Source organism: Garra rufa, chromosome 17 (assembly GCF_049309525.1).
Source record: "Garra rufa chromosome 17, GarRuf1.0, whole genome shotgun sequence".
Taxonomy (NCBI): Eukaryota; Metazoa; Chordata; class Actinopteri; order Cypriniformes; family Cyprinidae; genus Garra; species Garra rufa.
In genome coordinates this window covers 21,603,528-21,620,136 of record NC_133377.1, presented here as the reverse complement: position 1 = coordinate 21,620,136, position 16,609 = coordinate 21,603,528, and the positions used below count along the sequence as shown (strand labels likewise).

At 37.2% G+C, this 16,609-nt stretch overlaps 1 protein-coding gene across 1 annotated transcript in view; it reads left to right on the top strand.

Moving 5' to 3' along the window:
- smap2 (small ArfGAP2) overlaps positions 1–16,609 on the top strand; it is a 32,311-nt gene that overhangs the window by 11,623 nt on the left and 4,079 nt on the right. Inside the window, exons 2-9 of the mRNA XM_073821787.1 lie at positions 8,680–8,813; positions 8,913–8,998; positions 9,094–9,172; positions 9,252–9,311; positions 9,814–9,886; positions 9,965–10,086; positions 10,188–10,359; positions 10,449–10,747. Of these exons, the coding sequence (XP_073677888.1) occupies positions 8,680–8,813; positions 8,913–8,998; positions 9,094–9,172; positions 9,252–9,311; positions 9,814–9,886; positions 9,965–10,086; positions 10,188–10,359; positions 10,449–10,747 (1,025 nt within the window). The remainder of the gene's footprint in view (positions 1–8,679; positions 8,814–8,912; positions 8,999–9,093; positions 9,173–9,251; positions 9,312–9,813; positions 9,887–9,964; positions 10,087–10,187; positions 10,360–10,448; positions 10,748–16,609) is intronic.

The following is a 16,609-nucleotide window of genomic DNA, read 5'->3' as shown; positions in this document are numbered from 1 at the left end:
TATCATGTCCGTAAAGATTAACAATATAGAATGATTTCCCACCAGGTTAAATCCTAAAATGTGAGCAGCACAAGCATGGTGATGTTTGGCTTAGCAAGTCCCACTAATAAACAGGTGGCTTGGCTTGTGTCCTTTCTCGGGCTTCTCTCTAACAGCCTAATAAGTGTGATCAGCATGTGCGAATCTCTCTGTCTTGTTCTGTTCTGTTCTGCATCTCTTTTGTACTTCACCCTGAAACCTGCCTGACTCCACATGTAGGGTGACCATACGTCCTCTTTTACCCGGACATGTCCTCCTTTTTGGCTATAAAATTATGTCCGGGGGGATTTCGTAAAATATCATAAAATGTCCGGGTTTTTTACGTCATTTCACTGACCGTCATTAATTCAACACTTTAAGTAAAGTGGAAAACGCCAATAAATAATTACTGTCAAAACAAAATTATTACAAATTTCATAGTTTATTATTACTATTTATTTTAAAAACCATATAACTAATGTTTTCTTGTGACCACCGTCTTACTAATAGGCTACTAATATTCTAAGCAATAATTTCTTTCTTTTAAATGTTTAGTTGTAATTCGTTTTAATTGGAGTAAAATGTTAATTCAATAAGAGCCTGATTAAAGAATTAAATATGGGTCTTATATAAATTAGGTGTTTACTATACATAATAAAGTTCTTAAAGGGACAGTTCACCCAAAAATAAAAATTGTCATCATTTACTCAACATCATGTAATTTTAATCCTGTATGAACTTTTTTTCTTCTGTGTAACATCAAGGAAGATACTTTGAGAAATTCAAAACTTTTTTGTCTATAGAGTAGAAATCAAGGGTAACCAAATATGTTTGATTACATTCTACAAAATATCTTTTGTGTTCCACAGAAGAAAGTAAGCCATACAGTTTTGGAATGACATGAGGGTGATGATGATTGTTACTGAATGTTTTTTATAATTTATTAGCAACAAATTTCCTGCATTCTAGCTCAAAATCAATGCTTTGCTGCATGCATTTCTCTGTGACAAAAATGCAATTAAGTTTGTTGCATTTGAATTCAGCAGTATTTATCATTATTTGTTTATGTCCTGTTTTATTCATTCATGTACTCCAATTAAAGACCCTATAACCCTGCTGAAATAAACAGCTAAAACCAGCCTAGGTTGGTTGGCCAGTTTAGGCTGGAAGTAGCGGGTTTTAGCTGGTCTTTTAGTTGGTGGTTTCCCAGCCTGACCAGCTAAGACCAGCCTGGCCAAGCCGGAAAAGTTGTCAAAACCCTTCTAAAACTAGCCTGCTGACCAGCTAAAACCAGCCAATCAGCACAGGCTGGTTTTAGCTAGGGGTTTTTTCACCAGGGAACCCAAGAAAACTTTCATGTGGAACTTGTGGGCCGGATGGGCTGAATTTTAACCCCAGTCCAGCCCTGGGTACCTGTCTGATGACGTGAAAGACCCAATTGTCAAAACAAAACAAACGAGGATCTGCGCTGCAAGAGCTGTGTGTCACTAACATGCCGAAACGCAAATGTAGTTTCAGAGACAAATTGCAAAAAAAAAAAAAATTTAACAATGCAATTCTTATTTAAGCATTTTATCTATTATTTATTTATGTTTGCTTTAGTCCTGTATAAAGACTATACTGTATAAATCTTTTTGGATTCTCAGAATATGGTCACCCTATCCACATGACTGTTTATTACAGCCGCACATGTTCTTCAGTCCGTCCTCCATCCCACACGAATACACTTTCTCTCTCTCTCTTTGCTTGAGCTGGCGTCCTCCAGTAATGCCTCTCAAGCTGATTACCCCTTAGCTACGCAGGCGGGTTCAGCGGGAGATAGAGAGAGAAAAAAAGAGAGAAGGGATATTTGTAGGTGGAGGATGAATAGGTAATCTAAAGAGGCCCACAGCACACAAGAGCTCATGAAAATTGTGTTTTATGCAGCTGCAGCGAACCAGCATGCCTCCCGTTGGGAATATCCCTTTCCTCTGGCACAGGGCCATCTCACATTAGAGCCAATGCCAAATCTCAGATGCGAGTGTGACCGGGAGCATAGTGCAGACGTAAACCTGAAGCCCTGGTGCTCCATTAAAGGCCAAAGCAACACATTTATAGCAGAGTAAATATCAGAGCTCAGATTTCATGATTGGATTTTGGCTTTCTGAGCCTTTTTGGTACAAAGAAATTTTTAAAACAAACAAGGTCAGATGGTCTCGCCTAGCCTCTACATTGATTTCTAGAATACAGCCTGGTCCGCTTCCGCCCACTGAGACAGTTTATTTGTTTTATGTGCTGTTTAGGGCTGAGTGGATCTGAAATAGCATCAAATAATAGTACAATAATAGACTAGTGCAATCAGTAAATAAATGAAAAGTAAATAATATATGGCTTAACTGGGAGTTAACAAACTGCCTATTTGAAGTCTAAACAACTATATTCACTCCTTAAAAAAAAGGTCTGTGACAAAAAAAAAGTAGTATTTATAAAATTATAGTGTATTTGGGCATCAGCCATGACACTAGATTGGAGAAGTACTGCCAGCGGAGTGATATAAACGGTTGAAGTTCTGTTATTACTAGAATATCACACTCCTGGAAAGGCTCTTAGCTAATCAGATTGAAGAACCATCAAGAACTGTTGTATAATATATTATACATATTATGTTATGTAGGGCTGGGCGATATGGCCTAAAAATAAAATCCCCGATTTTTTCACCAAAAAAAAAAAAAGATTTAAATCGATTTTTCCCCCCTACTACATTTAGCATGTAAAGAAACCCCAGCTTTTCCACAATATATATGGGCACCATATATTTTGCAGTATACATTGCAACTGCATCAGTGATCGCTTTCCACCAGGCCCCATTCTTATCATACCAGACACAGTAAATGTTTGTAAAACAAATAAATATGAGATGGGAGGAATGCTTTTCTCTTGCACTTATATCGTATACAAAAATATGCAATTTTGAACAGAGAAATATTAAATGATTTAAATAACTGAAACGATCTGCCAGCAGATGGCGGCAAGACACTGATTTAATTACTGAATCATATCATTCATTTGATTCGTTTATGAACTGGAAATTGAATCATTTCACTAGATTTGTTTAAAAACGCACGTTCATTCATAAACGAAACACCGCTGTGTTTGAGTGGAGATGCGCAGCGGCTCAGTTGTGACTTGTTTCAGAATACTTTTGACGACGAAACAGCAAAATCAGGCAATAGTGTTATAGTCAGACAATGTAAGTCACTTAATAAGAACTTCTTGTTTATTGAACTGTTATAATAAATCAATATCTCGTTTACAAACTCCCTTAAAAATGATTAAAAGCTGTCACTCATCTTAGTTCGCAATATCACAGAGCTCTATTATAATAAACGAAGCTACTGCCCATTCAGTCTCTTATTTACACTCTCTACACTTGAGATACATTAGTCAACGTGCAAAACACATAGAAACCTTTGAAGCTCCACTCAGCGCAAATACAAATATGCTGGTCGGGTCAGTCGCACATGGTGCTCCTAAATATTTTTTCATAGTCGCCCGTAGTAGTTTCTTTTTGCCCTTGAACGGCGGGTCGCACCATTGAGAAATTAGGTCGCACTCTAGAGCCCTGATATGCAAATAATTCGCCATTGTCTTCAATAATCTTTAATAAATAATAATATTTGTTTTCCGTTCTGATATATATATATATATATATATATATATATATATATATATTAGTTTTATTAAAAAGCCCTAATGTTATGTATCATATTGTTATTGAAATGGTTGTATTTCTGTTATCACTAGAATATTGCACGCCTAGAATCAGATTCAAGAACCAAAAAGAACTGTTGTATAATATATTATAACCCACATTATATTATGATATGTATCATAATATTTATACAACAGTTCTTTCTGGTTCTCAAATCTGATTGGATGATAAGAGTGCGATATTAGAGTGGAGAATGAGCCTATTTCCAAAAAAAAGTGGAGTGTTCCTTTAATAACAGTATAGTATTGAGAAACAGTGCGTGTTCGTGATGGTGATTTCAGTTACATTGGGCCACCATTGGATGGCGACGAGATAAACAAGTGTTTTTATGAGTCAGCAGTAAAGACTTTTATATTGAAAAGTTAACACTATTTTTATTTTTTTATTATTTTTAGTTTCAACAACAGCTTGACGCAGCAAACAAATGCACTGAGCAGCAAAATCACCCTTAACAATAAAAGGATATTAATGTTACGACAAAGATAACGCTTTCCTTAGCAGATATTCAAACTAATGTTTATTGTGAATATGAGACCGATCTGAAGAATGAATGCAGTATCAGATGCAGGTAATCACACTTGCCTTTGTAACTAGATCTGAAGTGACATTTTTAAAAATAAAAAAAAAACAGAGGCTTGGGCTCAGATGTTAATTTAATGATGTAAATGTATTTTACTCGTGCCGTCGTTAGGGTTGCAAAAAGGTGGACAATTTTCAGTGAATTTCTGAAACATTTCAAAAATTTTGGAAGCTTAACAGGATTTTTTTGGGAATTTACCGGAAATTTTCCACCCCTTTGTTACCCTAGCTGCCGAACTGTTGTATAAATGCAATATCACACTCGTAGACATGAGGTATGTCTGTATATCAGCACGCTGTGATTACCTACAACCGTGCCGATATACAGCCACATCTCACATCTAATCGTGTGATATTGCTTATGTATTGAAATGGTTGGAGTTCTGTTAACACTGGAATATTGCACGCCTGGAAACGGCTCTCAGCCAATCACATTCAAGAACCAAATACTGGTGTAAAATATATTATTATACATATATTTTTATGATAATAACATGACTAAAATATACATTCTATTTTGTCAGTAACATTTATGGACAACATGCTACCATTGTTTACTGATCAAAAATATGAATTTTTACAATAACATATCATTGTGTGTGTGTGTGTGTTTTTTTTTAAATATATATCATTTTAAATAAATGTTTAGTCCAGTGATGGCAAAATGTAATTTTCAGCAGCTACTACGTCAGTCTTCAATGTCACACGATCCTTCAGAAATCATTAATAAGCTAATTTGGTGCTAAGAAACATTATTGTTGATTTTTGTGGAAGCTATGATACATATTTTTTTTAAATATGTTTTGATAAATACAACAATTTATTTGAAAAAAAAAATGTTTTTACTACTTTTGATGAATTTAATTCATTCTTGCTGAATAAAAGTGTTTGTGTTTTGTAATAAAACTACTAAAAGAATCATTCATGGAATTGCCGAACAAACCGAATCATTAAACATGATTTACAGTTCCCTTCTGACTCTCTCAAATAAAACTAAGTATTTCTTAGAGATGTAACACAAAGCAAACTTTGTCAAATGCAGTTATTTCTTCCGCAAAAGCCTCACAATCTGATTGGAGCTTGTTATTTTTAAAAGTGCTTCTCAGTTTTGTATGCAATACGCACAAGACCGTCAGCGGACGGCCCATGGGCATGCCATATCAATGCTTACTCAAGGTTAGAGGCAAACTGTCTATTTTGTGTCAAATTAGATCCACTCAGATGAATATAACCAGCAGGTGCGCTGTGTAAACAGCAGGTATGACCGTCCCAGGATGCTGTGTGCTTGTTCCAGAGAACTCGAAGCAATTAGGCAGAAATGTTGCCACAACAATCCTCTGTGACATCACATCAGGAGACCAGCCAGAACAATAACTCAATGTGGTGCTGCCACCTCTTGGCCAAAACTGATATTGCCTCAGCAATGCTCAGAGACCATCTTTGACATTGTCTTTGAAGCTAGCTCATGTCTCAGCAGAGTACAGTTATATAATGTGTTTGAAGTAGAAAAGAAATGGGGAAAATGTTGATAGCAACACGTATATATGCACCTCTAGGCATTGTTCTGATTCATATGGCTTTGTTGACGCTAGTGTGGGATTTATCATGACTCTATTCATACACGTGTGGTTTTAAGAGCAGTGGGAAGGACTACAGATGCTGCAGGGGCTGGTGGGTGTGCGTTATCAGCGTTGTGCCAGAGTGTCCACATGACTGCCCAAACTGGATTAGTCATTGCAGTGCGTGAAGCTTCTTATTTTCTCTTCTAATGCCAAGCAGGAGAATGTAAATATCACTCCTCAGCAGGCTCCCTCTATCTCTCGCTCCCTTCTGTCTGTGTTTTTCTGTCCATTCTCTCCTTCACTGACTCATTAAATTGCTTCAGCCAGGGTTGGGCTAAATTCTGATTTTAAGAACTGGCTCGCTTTCAAATCTCAGAATGGAATTTGAATTGATTTGGCCACTCCCCACAGGAAGTTGAATAGTAATGACAAGAAGAGGAGATTGCTGGATTTTAAAGCATACTGTGATGTTACACCATCTGTAATTGTATAACTAGACTACCAGTCAAAAGTTTTTGAACGGTAAACTTTCTGCTCACCAAGCCTGCATATTTGATCCAAAGAACAGCAAAAACAGTAACATTTTGAAATATTTAAAATGGTTGTTTTATATTTGAATCTATTTTAAAGTGTAATTTATTCATGTGATCAAAGCAAACTTTTCAGCATCATTACTCTGTCTTCAGTGTCGCATGATCCTTCAGAAATCATTTTAATATGCTGATTTGCTAAATAGAAAGACCCAAAGATTTAAATTATGTGAAATTAAAAGCTTTCGTAACATACATTATACCATTCTAAAGCTTAGAGTCGGTATCATTTTTTAAGACATTATAAAAAATAATATTTTTATTTAGCAAGGATTCTTAAATTGATCAAAAGTGATGATAAAGACATTTATAATATTACAAAAGATTTCTATTTCAGATAAATGGTGTTCTTCTGAACTTTCTTTTCACCAAAACAAATAAATTTGTGCAGCAAATCAAAATATTAGAATCATTTCTGGAGGATCATGTGACTGGAGTAATGATGCTAAAATTCAGCTTTGAAATCACAGCAATAAATTACATTTTAAAATATTCATATAGAATTTTTTTTTATTTATAATTTAATTTGATTTTATTAGAACATTTATTTAGTTATTTTAATAGTGAAATATTTCAAAATCATACTGTTATTGCTGTACTTTGGATTAAATAAATGCCGGCTTGCTGACCTGAAGAGACTTAAAAAAACATTATTATATAGTATTTTTAATAAATGAAAGCGGTGCTCTTTCACCATGGTGTTGATAAAAAGAATGTATTTTTTATACACTACCAGTCAAAAGTTTGGACACACTTCCCTATTCTCTTTGATTGGGAAGTATGTCCAAACTTTTGACTGGTAGTGTATATAAAATATAAAATGTATATGTGTGTGTATACAGTCGTGGGCAAAAGTTTTGAGAATTATATAAATAATGGAAATTGGAAAAGTTGCTGCTTAAGTTTTTATAATAGCAATTTGCATATACTCCAGAATGTTATGAAGAGTAATCAGATGAATTGCATAGTCCTTCTTTGCCATGAAAATGAACTTAATCCCGAAAAAAACTTTCCACTGCATTGTTAAGAAGGCTTCAGGGCATCCAAGAAAGTCCAGCAAGCACCAGGATCGTCTCCTAAAGAGGATTCAGCTTCGGGATTGGAGTGCCACCAGTGCAGAGCTTGCTCAGGAATGGCAGCAGGCAGGTGTGAGCGCATCTGCAAGCACAGTGAGGCCAAGACTTTTGGAAGATGGCCTGGTGTCAAAGAAGCCACTTCTTTCCCAAAAAAACATCAGGGACAGATTGATCTTCTGCCAAAAGTATGGCCAATGGACTGCTGAGGACTGGGGCAAAGTCATATTCTCCGATGAAGCCTCTTTCTGATTGTTTGGGGCATCTGGAAAAAGGCTTGTCTGGAGAAGAAAAGGTGAGCGCTACCATCAGTCCTGTGTCATGCCAACAGTAAAGCATCCTGAGACCATTCATGTGTGGGGTTGCTTCTCATCCAAGGGAGTGGGCAATTTTGCCCACTCCCTTGCCCAAAAACACAGCCATGAATAAAGAATGGTACCAAAACACCCTCCAACAGCAACTTCTTCCAACAATCCAACAACAGTTTGGTGAAGAACAATGCATTTTCCAGCATGATGGAGCACCGTGCCATAAGGCAAAAGTGATAACTAAGTGGCTCGGGGACCAAAACATTGATATTTTGGGTCCATGGCCTGGAAACTCCCCAGATCTTAAAACTTGTGATCAATCCTCAAGAGGTGGGTGGACAAACAAAAACCCACTAATTCTGACAAACTCCAAGAAGTGATTATGAAAGAATGGGTTGCTATCAGTCAGGATTTGGCCCAGAAGTTGATTGAGAGCATGCCCAGTCGAATTGCAGAGGTCCTGAAAAAGAAGGGCCAACACTGCAAATACTGACTCTTTGCATAAATGTCATGTAATTGTCGATAAAAGCCTTTGAAACGTATGAAGTGCTTGTAATTATATTTCAGTACATCACAGAAACAACTGAAGCAAAGATCTAAAAGCAGTTTAGCAGCAAACTTTGTGAAAACTAATATTTGTGTCATTCTCAAAACTTTTGGCCACGACTGTACATATACATTATGGAAATATCTGTATAAAGTGTCATTTCAATTTTATATTCCTAAAAATAAAGTAGATAACACTGCAGTCCTAATTAAATATCTAATTTGTTCATTTTTTTTTTCTTTGCCCATCAGGTCCAAGATGGGCATCCTGGAATCTTGGAATCTTCATTTGTATCCGCTGTGCGGGAATCCATCGGAATCTTGGCGTGCACATATCACGAGTTAAATCTGTAAACCTGGACCAGTGGACTCATGAGCAGATACAGGTAAGCTTTATGAATCAAGATTTTCAGTAGAAAGCACCCTGTTTATGTTTGGTCTGTGTATACAGCTGATTGATAAAGACATCTTTGTGTTGTGCTCAGTCTGTTCAGGAGATGGGAAATGCCAAAGCTCGGCGACTATACGAGGCCTTTTTACCAGAGTGCTTCCAGCGCCCAGAGACAGACCAGTATCTTTTAGCACTTATATACAGTATGGTTGAGCATGCATGTTAAAGCTTATTCTCCCCTCATGTTAAAGGCTTCCTTAAGCTACACCTTACAGAGCTGCGGAGATTTTTATACGTGACAAATATGACAAGAAGAAATACATGGATAAATGCATCGACATCCACACTTTCAGGGCAAGTCCTTAAATTTTAAATTAAAAGTTCTCATTGGAATTTCATCTTTTACTTAGTGATTTTTTTTTTTCATTTTCAGAAAGAAAAGAGTGAGACAGTAACAAAAGAGGCTCCTGTTGTTTTTGAAAAAATGAAGCTGGTGGGTTTCTGCATTTATGAATAACATTGTAATAAAGAAATAGAATACTGTAATTTTAAATCTTTTTTTTAATGCATCTTTTCTAATTTATATTAGAATTTAATTAGTTTAATATATGACTTTATTTATTTTTGAATTTATTATTTAAGTACTTTTGTGGTCATATTAAGGCCCTGACTCCCAGTTTTATAACCACTAGTATATATTGCCCTAAAACCTGGGTGAGAATGCGATCCCTCTGGATTTCCTAGCTTTTAAAATGGTGTTTATGATTTATCATTAAAACTGTGGTATTTATTACTTGAAGAGACTTTCATGTTTTGTTCAACCCATGATCATAACTGAACACAGTCACCAAACATTTTTATTTTAAAATCACGTTAGAAATTTCGAAAGACTTCCAGGCTGACCTTCAAATTGACGTCTTGACTGAAAACCTCAATTTAAATGACAAAAAAGTGTTTTAATCTTTAACACATGAAAATGTTTGTTTGTCTTGTAGAAAAAAGACGAGTCACAACAATTCAGAAACAGTCCAAAGCAGTCACAGTCAGTTAATGACTTATTAGGACTAGGTAAGATGCTTACATACACACCATACATATCAATACAGTCACAATATAGATGCTCAAGGTTGAAACTCTTTTTCCCAGATGCCCCTGCTCTTCAAGCTCACGTGTCCAATGGCAAACCAAGCACTGAACTCAGTCCCGCCCTCGACCTCTTTAGCTCTCTGCCTGCTGCTGTCAGCAGCTCAAACTCCTCCAGGAGCACGGTAATGATTTTCATACAGCAACAGCACAGAGTTTTCACTTCATTCTCACTGTCCTTTAACTATCTTGAATCTATCTTTTGCTGGGTATTTCCCCCTTGTAGCCTAGCTCAGGGTCCATGCCCACTGGCCGGGTAGCAGCATCAGTGCCCGAAAACCTCAGCCTGTTTCTGGATCCCCCATCCAAAAGTGAGGACAGTGGAAAAAAGATGTCTAAGGACTCAATCCTGTCTTTGTACGGCAGTACAGCACCACAGACAAACATGGCCGCTCATGGTGAGATTAGTTTTAGGATGAAGGCATATTTGAAATGACTTACATGTCACTTTGTACTGTTTATGCATGTTTATCTGTTTTTGTTTTAGCTGGCATGTACATGGGAGCAACCCAGATGGGCTATGTCCCTGCTGCAGGGTACGGCCAATACCAGGCCCTGGGTGCCCAGCAGGGCATGATGGGGCCTATGATGGCTCCACAGATGAACATACTGGGACAGGCAGGTGTCATGCCGCACACCGGAGTGGCAGCTGCTCCTCAGTACATGGCAGGGGTGCAGGGGGGCGTGATGGGAATGCAGAACGGGATGATGGGAAGCATGGCAGCAGTTCCTCAGCAGGCATATGGAGCACAGCAGGCCCAGCAGCTGCAGTGGAACATCAGCCAGGTAACAAGCACTGAAATCACAATTACCATGCTGACTTGAAAACAGCAAATATTTTAGGCTTTGTTCACAGTGATAGCCCAAAACATTTTTAGGAATGTTTAACTCGTTAGAACAACGTTAGAAAGATTTGAAAATTTACAGGAATATTAGAATTACGTCATTGTTTACTCGCCCTTGTGTTGTTCCAAACGTGTATGACTTACTTTCTTCTGTGGAAAACAAGAATGTACTGTTTTTGTTTCTATGTATCTATCATGAATGGAAAGTATCCATTAGGGCTGGGTAAAAAAAAAAAAAGATTTTCATTTTTTACGAAACAATATCAATTTGTACACCCAAGAATCAACAGTGGTGTAATGCATTACAAGTAACGTGAGTTACGTAATCAGATTACTTTTTTCAAGTAACTAGTAAAGTAATGCATTACTTTTAAATTTACAAGAAAATATCGGAGTTTCTTTTTCAAATAAGTAACGCCAGTTACTTCGTTTACACTTTTTATTCACTGACATTTCTCCTGTTCCATGTTGTAAGTTCCAAGTCTGAAATTCTCGTCTGAATGTTCACGTAAAAAAATAAATACAACCTCACGTTGTGTCAACCATGTTTACACACTGCCTCCAAAACTTTCGTCCATCATAAAAAAATTCAGGTCGGGTTAAATGTTCTGGGTTTTCGCATCCGTAGCAAGCATTTAAAGAGGTGTTTTGTGCATGACATATTTTGACAAGTACAAAAAAATACATACAAACATTTCGGACTCAGTGTCCAGGAACCATAAATCTTACAGAGACACTTCTTTCAGTCTGAGGCTTATTCATTTGACTTTTGGTGTTGAAGGACCTTTACAGTTGCCAAAAGTTTTTATTTTTATTTATTTTTTTATTTTTTTTTTACAGTGTACAGTTTTTTTTGTGTTAATAAAAACAAATACCGTAAATCCTCCAACATTGGCCGGTCTCGCTGTCAGTTGAGGTAAATAATGGCCGGTCTCTAATAGAGCTTGGCCAACTACGTCACTGCGCGTAGAATTATGGGTAGTTGCCGCCATGTTTTATGTAACGTCGTCAGCCGTCAGTATTACAAGATAGTAGGCTACTATTAAAAAGAAAAAAAAAACAATGCACAGATCCGAGGAAAAGCTAAATCTTCCATACCGAGAAAAGCTTAATGAAGTGTCAAAGCTGAGATATTTAGAAAAACTAAAAATAATCAACTGCTCGATCCTTACGAGCATAAAGAGTGGTGGACGATCTAAATGAGTTACCGCCTTACCGCACGTAACATTCCCAGATGGTGTTTTCCTACTTTGTTTGTAGTGTTATTTGCCGTTTTACCTACTGCATTGTTAACTGTGTTCTTGAGACTTAAAGTTTACAGCACTGTTACATCTTACACCTGTTGTGTTTGCACTAAAGTAGTAGTGGAACTGAACTTTTCAATTTAGTTGATTCTTATGTTGCTGTGAACTGTGCACATTTACCTCAGTGTGTTATCCACAAATAAAGGGATATAGAAATGTTCGTGTTTTTTCAATTTATTGCTGCAACGTGGTATGCAATAAGCAAAACAGATAATGCATGTTTAATGCTGCGTTCCAGGCAGATTTTAAAGCCCGTAAATCACGACTTCAAACCATCAGTCACGCGTTCCAGGCAAGTCGTGCCAAACTGTCTGAGCGCATTTATTATTATTAATTTGAATGCAACGTTATATTGTCCTAAAGACTATTTTTCCACCATGTACCACTTGCATAAACAACGCACCGTATATCAGAGCTCGGAACTGGGAGTACGTTGATCTAACGTTAGTACGAGTTCACAGATGGGAAATCACAGGTTTGACTGCCGCTCCAGTGCACTTTCACCGGTAGAATAAGGCTGGAAAAACACGGGTAACGGGTTGCCTGAAACGCGGCATAACTGAAGGCTGTAAAACATTGCTTTTCCGTCTAACTGCTTGTACCCACGCCATGCAACGCCGTTTTGTTAACTCGGACACTTGGGATCCAAGGTGATTGTCCAAGCTGGAAAGCTGGAAAATCAAACATTTGACAGTCTGCGTACATGCTGGTAATCGGTGAGACTGTGGCAATTAACAACACAACAATAGTTCACCAAAAATTATTATTTATGCAGAATAAAGTAGACTAAAACTTCACGATCACAATCAAACACAGTGTTCACCGCAGCTCCGTTACCTAAATTCCCAACATGCATTGCGTTGCTGACGTCACGTTCCCAGACTCTATAGCGGCCGGGGCTATTATTAGAAACAACGTTTGTCTGGGCAGCAGTGTATGTGAGCGGAGCGGTGTAATTTTGAATGGAGGGAGGAGCGGATTTTTGAAAAGTCGGAGCGTCGTGGTTTTCACTCGCTCCAAGAGCGCTCCACCACCGCTCCATCATGAGTACAATTCATGCCAACGGTCCGTAATATAACTGCATATTAAGCAAGAATTCACATGTTAAACATGTATAGCTAGCTTGATAGAGATGGATCACTCAAATCAGAAAGAATGTAAAGGCTATGATGGCGGCAATAGACATGAGCGGTAAATTATAGTTCACTTGGAATTAGTTTGTTCCTTCTAGATAATGAAACGGGTACAACACTTATTCACACGCGATCGCTCTGTCAATAATGCATTAAAACAAATGTAATAGTATCTGATTTCGAATAAACAGACATCTGTAAGAAATGCAGCGATCCATAGGTAAAATAACTGACGAAAATGTATTTTTTATTTTCATTACAAACTTTGCACGGCATAAAGCAGCAGTTATACTCTTTTAATGCTGACAATGTTATTAGCTTGGTATGTGGTATTTTATTTTAGTATTTTTTATTTTAATATGTGTTATGAACAGGACCGTTATTTCAAACATTATTTCTTTTTTTTTTGACGCAGAGCGGTGTTTCTAATATCAGTGAGCGAGGAGTGGAGTGGAGCAGGTGCTGGAAATTATGAACCCGGAGCGGAGTGATTATTAAATGCACCTAGTAATTTATAGGTTCAAACAGACACAAAATCTCATTTTTTTTAAATTCTACTGGTAGTTCGTTTTGCTCAAATAGAAATTAAGGCCTGCCTCTAATTCTGGCCTCCTTCTAATAAAGGCCTGGATCGCGATGCGCTGGAGTAAAATAAAGGCCCGGGCCTGTATTAGAGGATTTACGGTAAGCAAGGTGAAAAAAAGTAATGCAAGAGTAATGTGTAGCTAGGGCTGGGCGATAAAACGATAACGATATATATCGCGATAGACAAGAGATCGATATCAATAAAAAATGTGTTCGATAAAACATTCGATATTTTGTATTCTTCGTCGGCCCGCCCAGCCCCCCTTTAACGTTCAGTTCATACCCAGCTAACAATTTTTGGTTCCCAGAACGTTCTGGGAACGTTAGTTTTTGGTTCCCAGAACGTTCCCGGAACGTTCCCAAGAACGTTCCCTATTGGTTAGCCAGGAAAGTTTTCTTTACGTAACTAGAACGTTCCCTTAAGGTTAGGGGAACGTTCTGGGAACCTACTGGGAACGTTCCGGGAACGTTGTAGGAACGTTCCCGGAACGTTCCTTTTAGGTTAGGGGAACGTTCTAGTTACGTAAAGAAAACTTTCCTGGCTAACCAATAGGGAACGTTCTATTTATGTTCCTAGAAGGTTCCCTGAAAGTTCTCTGATGGTTCCCAGAACGTTCTCCTAACCTCTTCACTCCAGTACCGCTTCTGCACGTCAGCACTCCCGTGTCCCGGAGTAAGCGGCATGGAAGGCGGACGGATGTGGATCTCAATAATCACTGCTACACACCATGTCTTGTTTTAAACTATTGTTTAATCATTACAGATAATCAGGGCACATTTAACCATCATAAGGAGCATTAAATGAGACTAAATTAGGCTATACTATGTTAGATTTCGTTAATGTAAGATGTAGAAGTACCATACCATAAAACAACCCAGATTTATGTTTATTAAAGCACCAAATAACATGACATCAACAAAATATTCGATTTTAAAAATGTGTATTTATTTTTTTACAGACATTAAAAACGAATAACATTTATTTGAGGTTAACTAGGATAACATTACATTCGTTTCTTACCACTGAATTAACGATGAAGTGCTTCCCTCTTCTGGTCACTAAACGAAAACGTCTTGGTTAACATTATGTTTTCTTCAATAAGACGTGTCAAATCTCCCTAAAATAACAATATTTACTCTGGTATATATATATTAATTATAAGTAATTATCCATTAAAGAGATCAATCAACGAACTTTAGTCAGTCAGTAAAACGAAATGACCGTTATTTTTAAAATTACGCGAGCGCGCCGCTTTATGTTGAGGACAGGAGAAAGCGCGTGATGGAGAAAGCGCGTGATGGAGAAAGCGCGTGCCGGAGTAAAGAAATAAACAGTGTTTATAATATGATTTTCAGACACTTAACCTTGGCTTATTTTAGCTATAAAATTAAAATTATATTATCATTATAATGCGGTTTGACCACTTTGATGTCATTTATTGAAATCTTATTTCGGACATGAGATTCTAGTTTGTTTATGATGAAAAAAAAAATACATTTCAGCATTAGAAAAATCAGAGTCATCTGCAAAGTTTTAATTCGTTTACATGGTAATGACTACAAAAAATAACCTGCAGGGAACGTTCTGGGAAGGTTCTTTTTAGGTTATAAAATTAAAACAAAAAATAACCTGCAGGGAACGTTCTGGGAAGGTTATTTTTAGGTTATAAAATTAAAACAAAAAATAACCTGCAGGGAACGTTCTGGGAACGTTCTTTTTAGGTTATAAAATTAAAACAAAAAATAACCTGCAGGGAACGTTCTGGGAAGGTTATTTTTAGGTTATAAAATTAAAACAAAAAATAACCTGCAGGGAACGTTCTGGGAACGTTCTTTTTAGGTTATAAAATAAAAACTAAAAATAACCAGCAGGGAACGTTCTGGGAACGTTCTCTGTAGGTAAAAAAAATAAATATAAAAATAACCTACAGGGAACGTTCCCAGAACGTTCTCTGTAGGTTATAAAATTAAAACCTAAAAATAACCTGCAGGGAACGTTCTGGGAAGGTTCTTTTTAGGTTATAAAATTAAAACAAAAAATAACCTGCAGGGAACGTTCTGAGAACGTTTTTTATAGGTTATTAAAAAGAGAACCTACAGGGAACGTTCTGGGAACGTTCTCATTTGGTTCCCGAAAAAATAACCAAATGGGAACCATATGGGAACGTTCCCAGAACGTTCTGTGTTTGCTGGGTAGCGCCAGATCACAATAGAAGTTAAGGTTATCTTTCCTACAGAACGGGTCCATGTTGTTGTATTAAACAAAGTAAATAGCCTTATGTTATTTATCTTATTTACACGACGGCATTTGATTTCTCTCTACATGATCGCGCGTTTACAATGTCTCCTCACAGACGGGAAGGCGGACTCCATTCATAAAAACGGACTTTACTATAGGGCGGAATGCCGCGGAATTCGTCGATTTTTGGAACAATAAATCAAAAGTTGGTCTGTTAATTAATTCAGATCGCGATATGGACTAGTGTCTGTGAAAACTGAAATGCAAAAAGACCGTTTCAATAAGAATCCTGCATGTTCCGTTTGCCTCTGTATGTTATGTATGAATGGAGGAGACGCGTTTTATTTTCACTACACGCATACTGAAGCACACGTGACGCTCCCGCTAATTTTTGGCCTTTGCATCTCACATGAAGAGACAAACTCCAATAAATACATCTCCAAAGCTGCTGTGAGTGTCACTTTTTGTCAATTTTACCGTTTCATTAGTGAAACTAGCATCATTCATACTGTATTACACACTGAAACTTCACGGCAACCTGT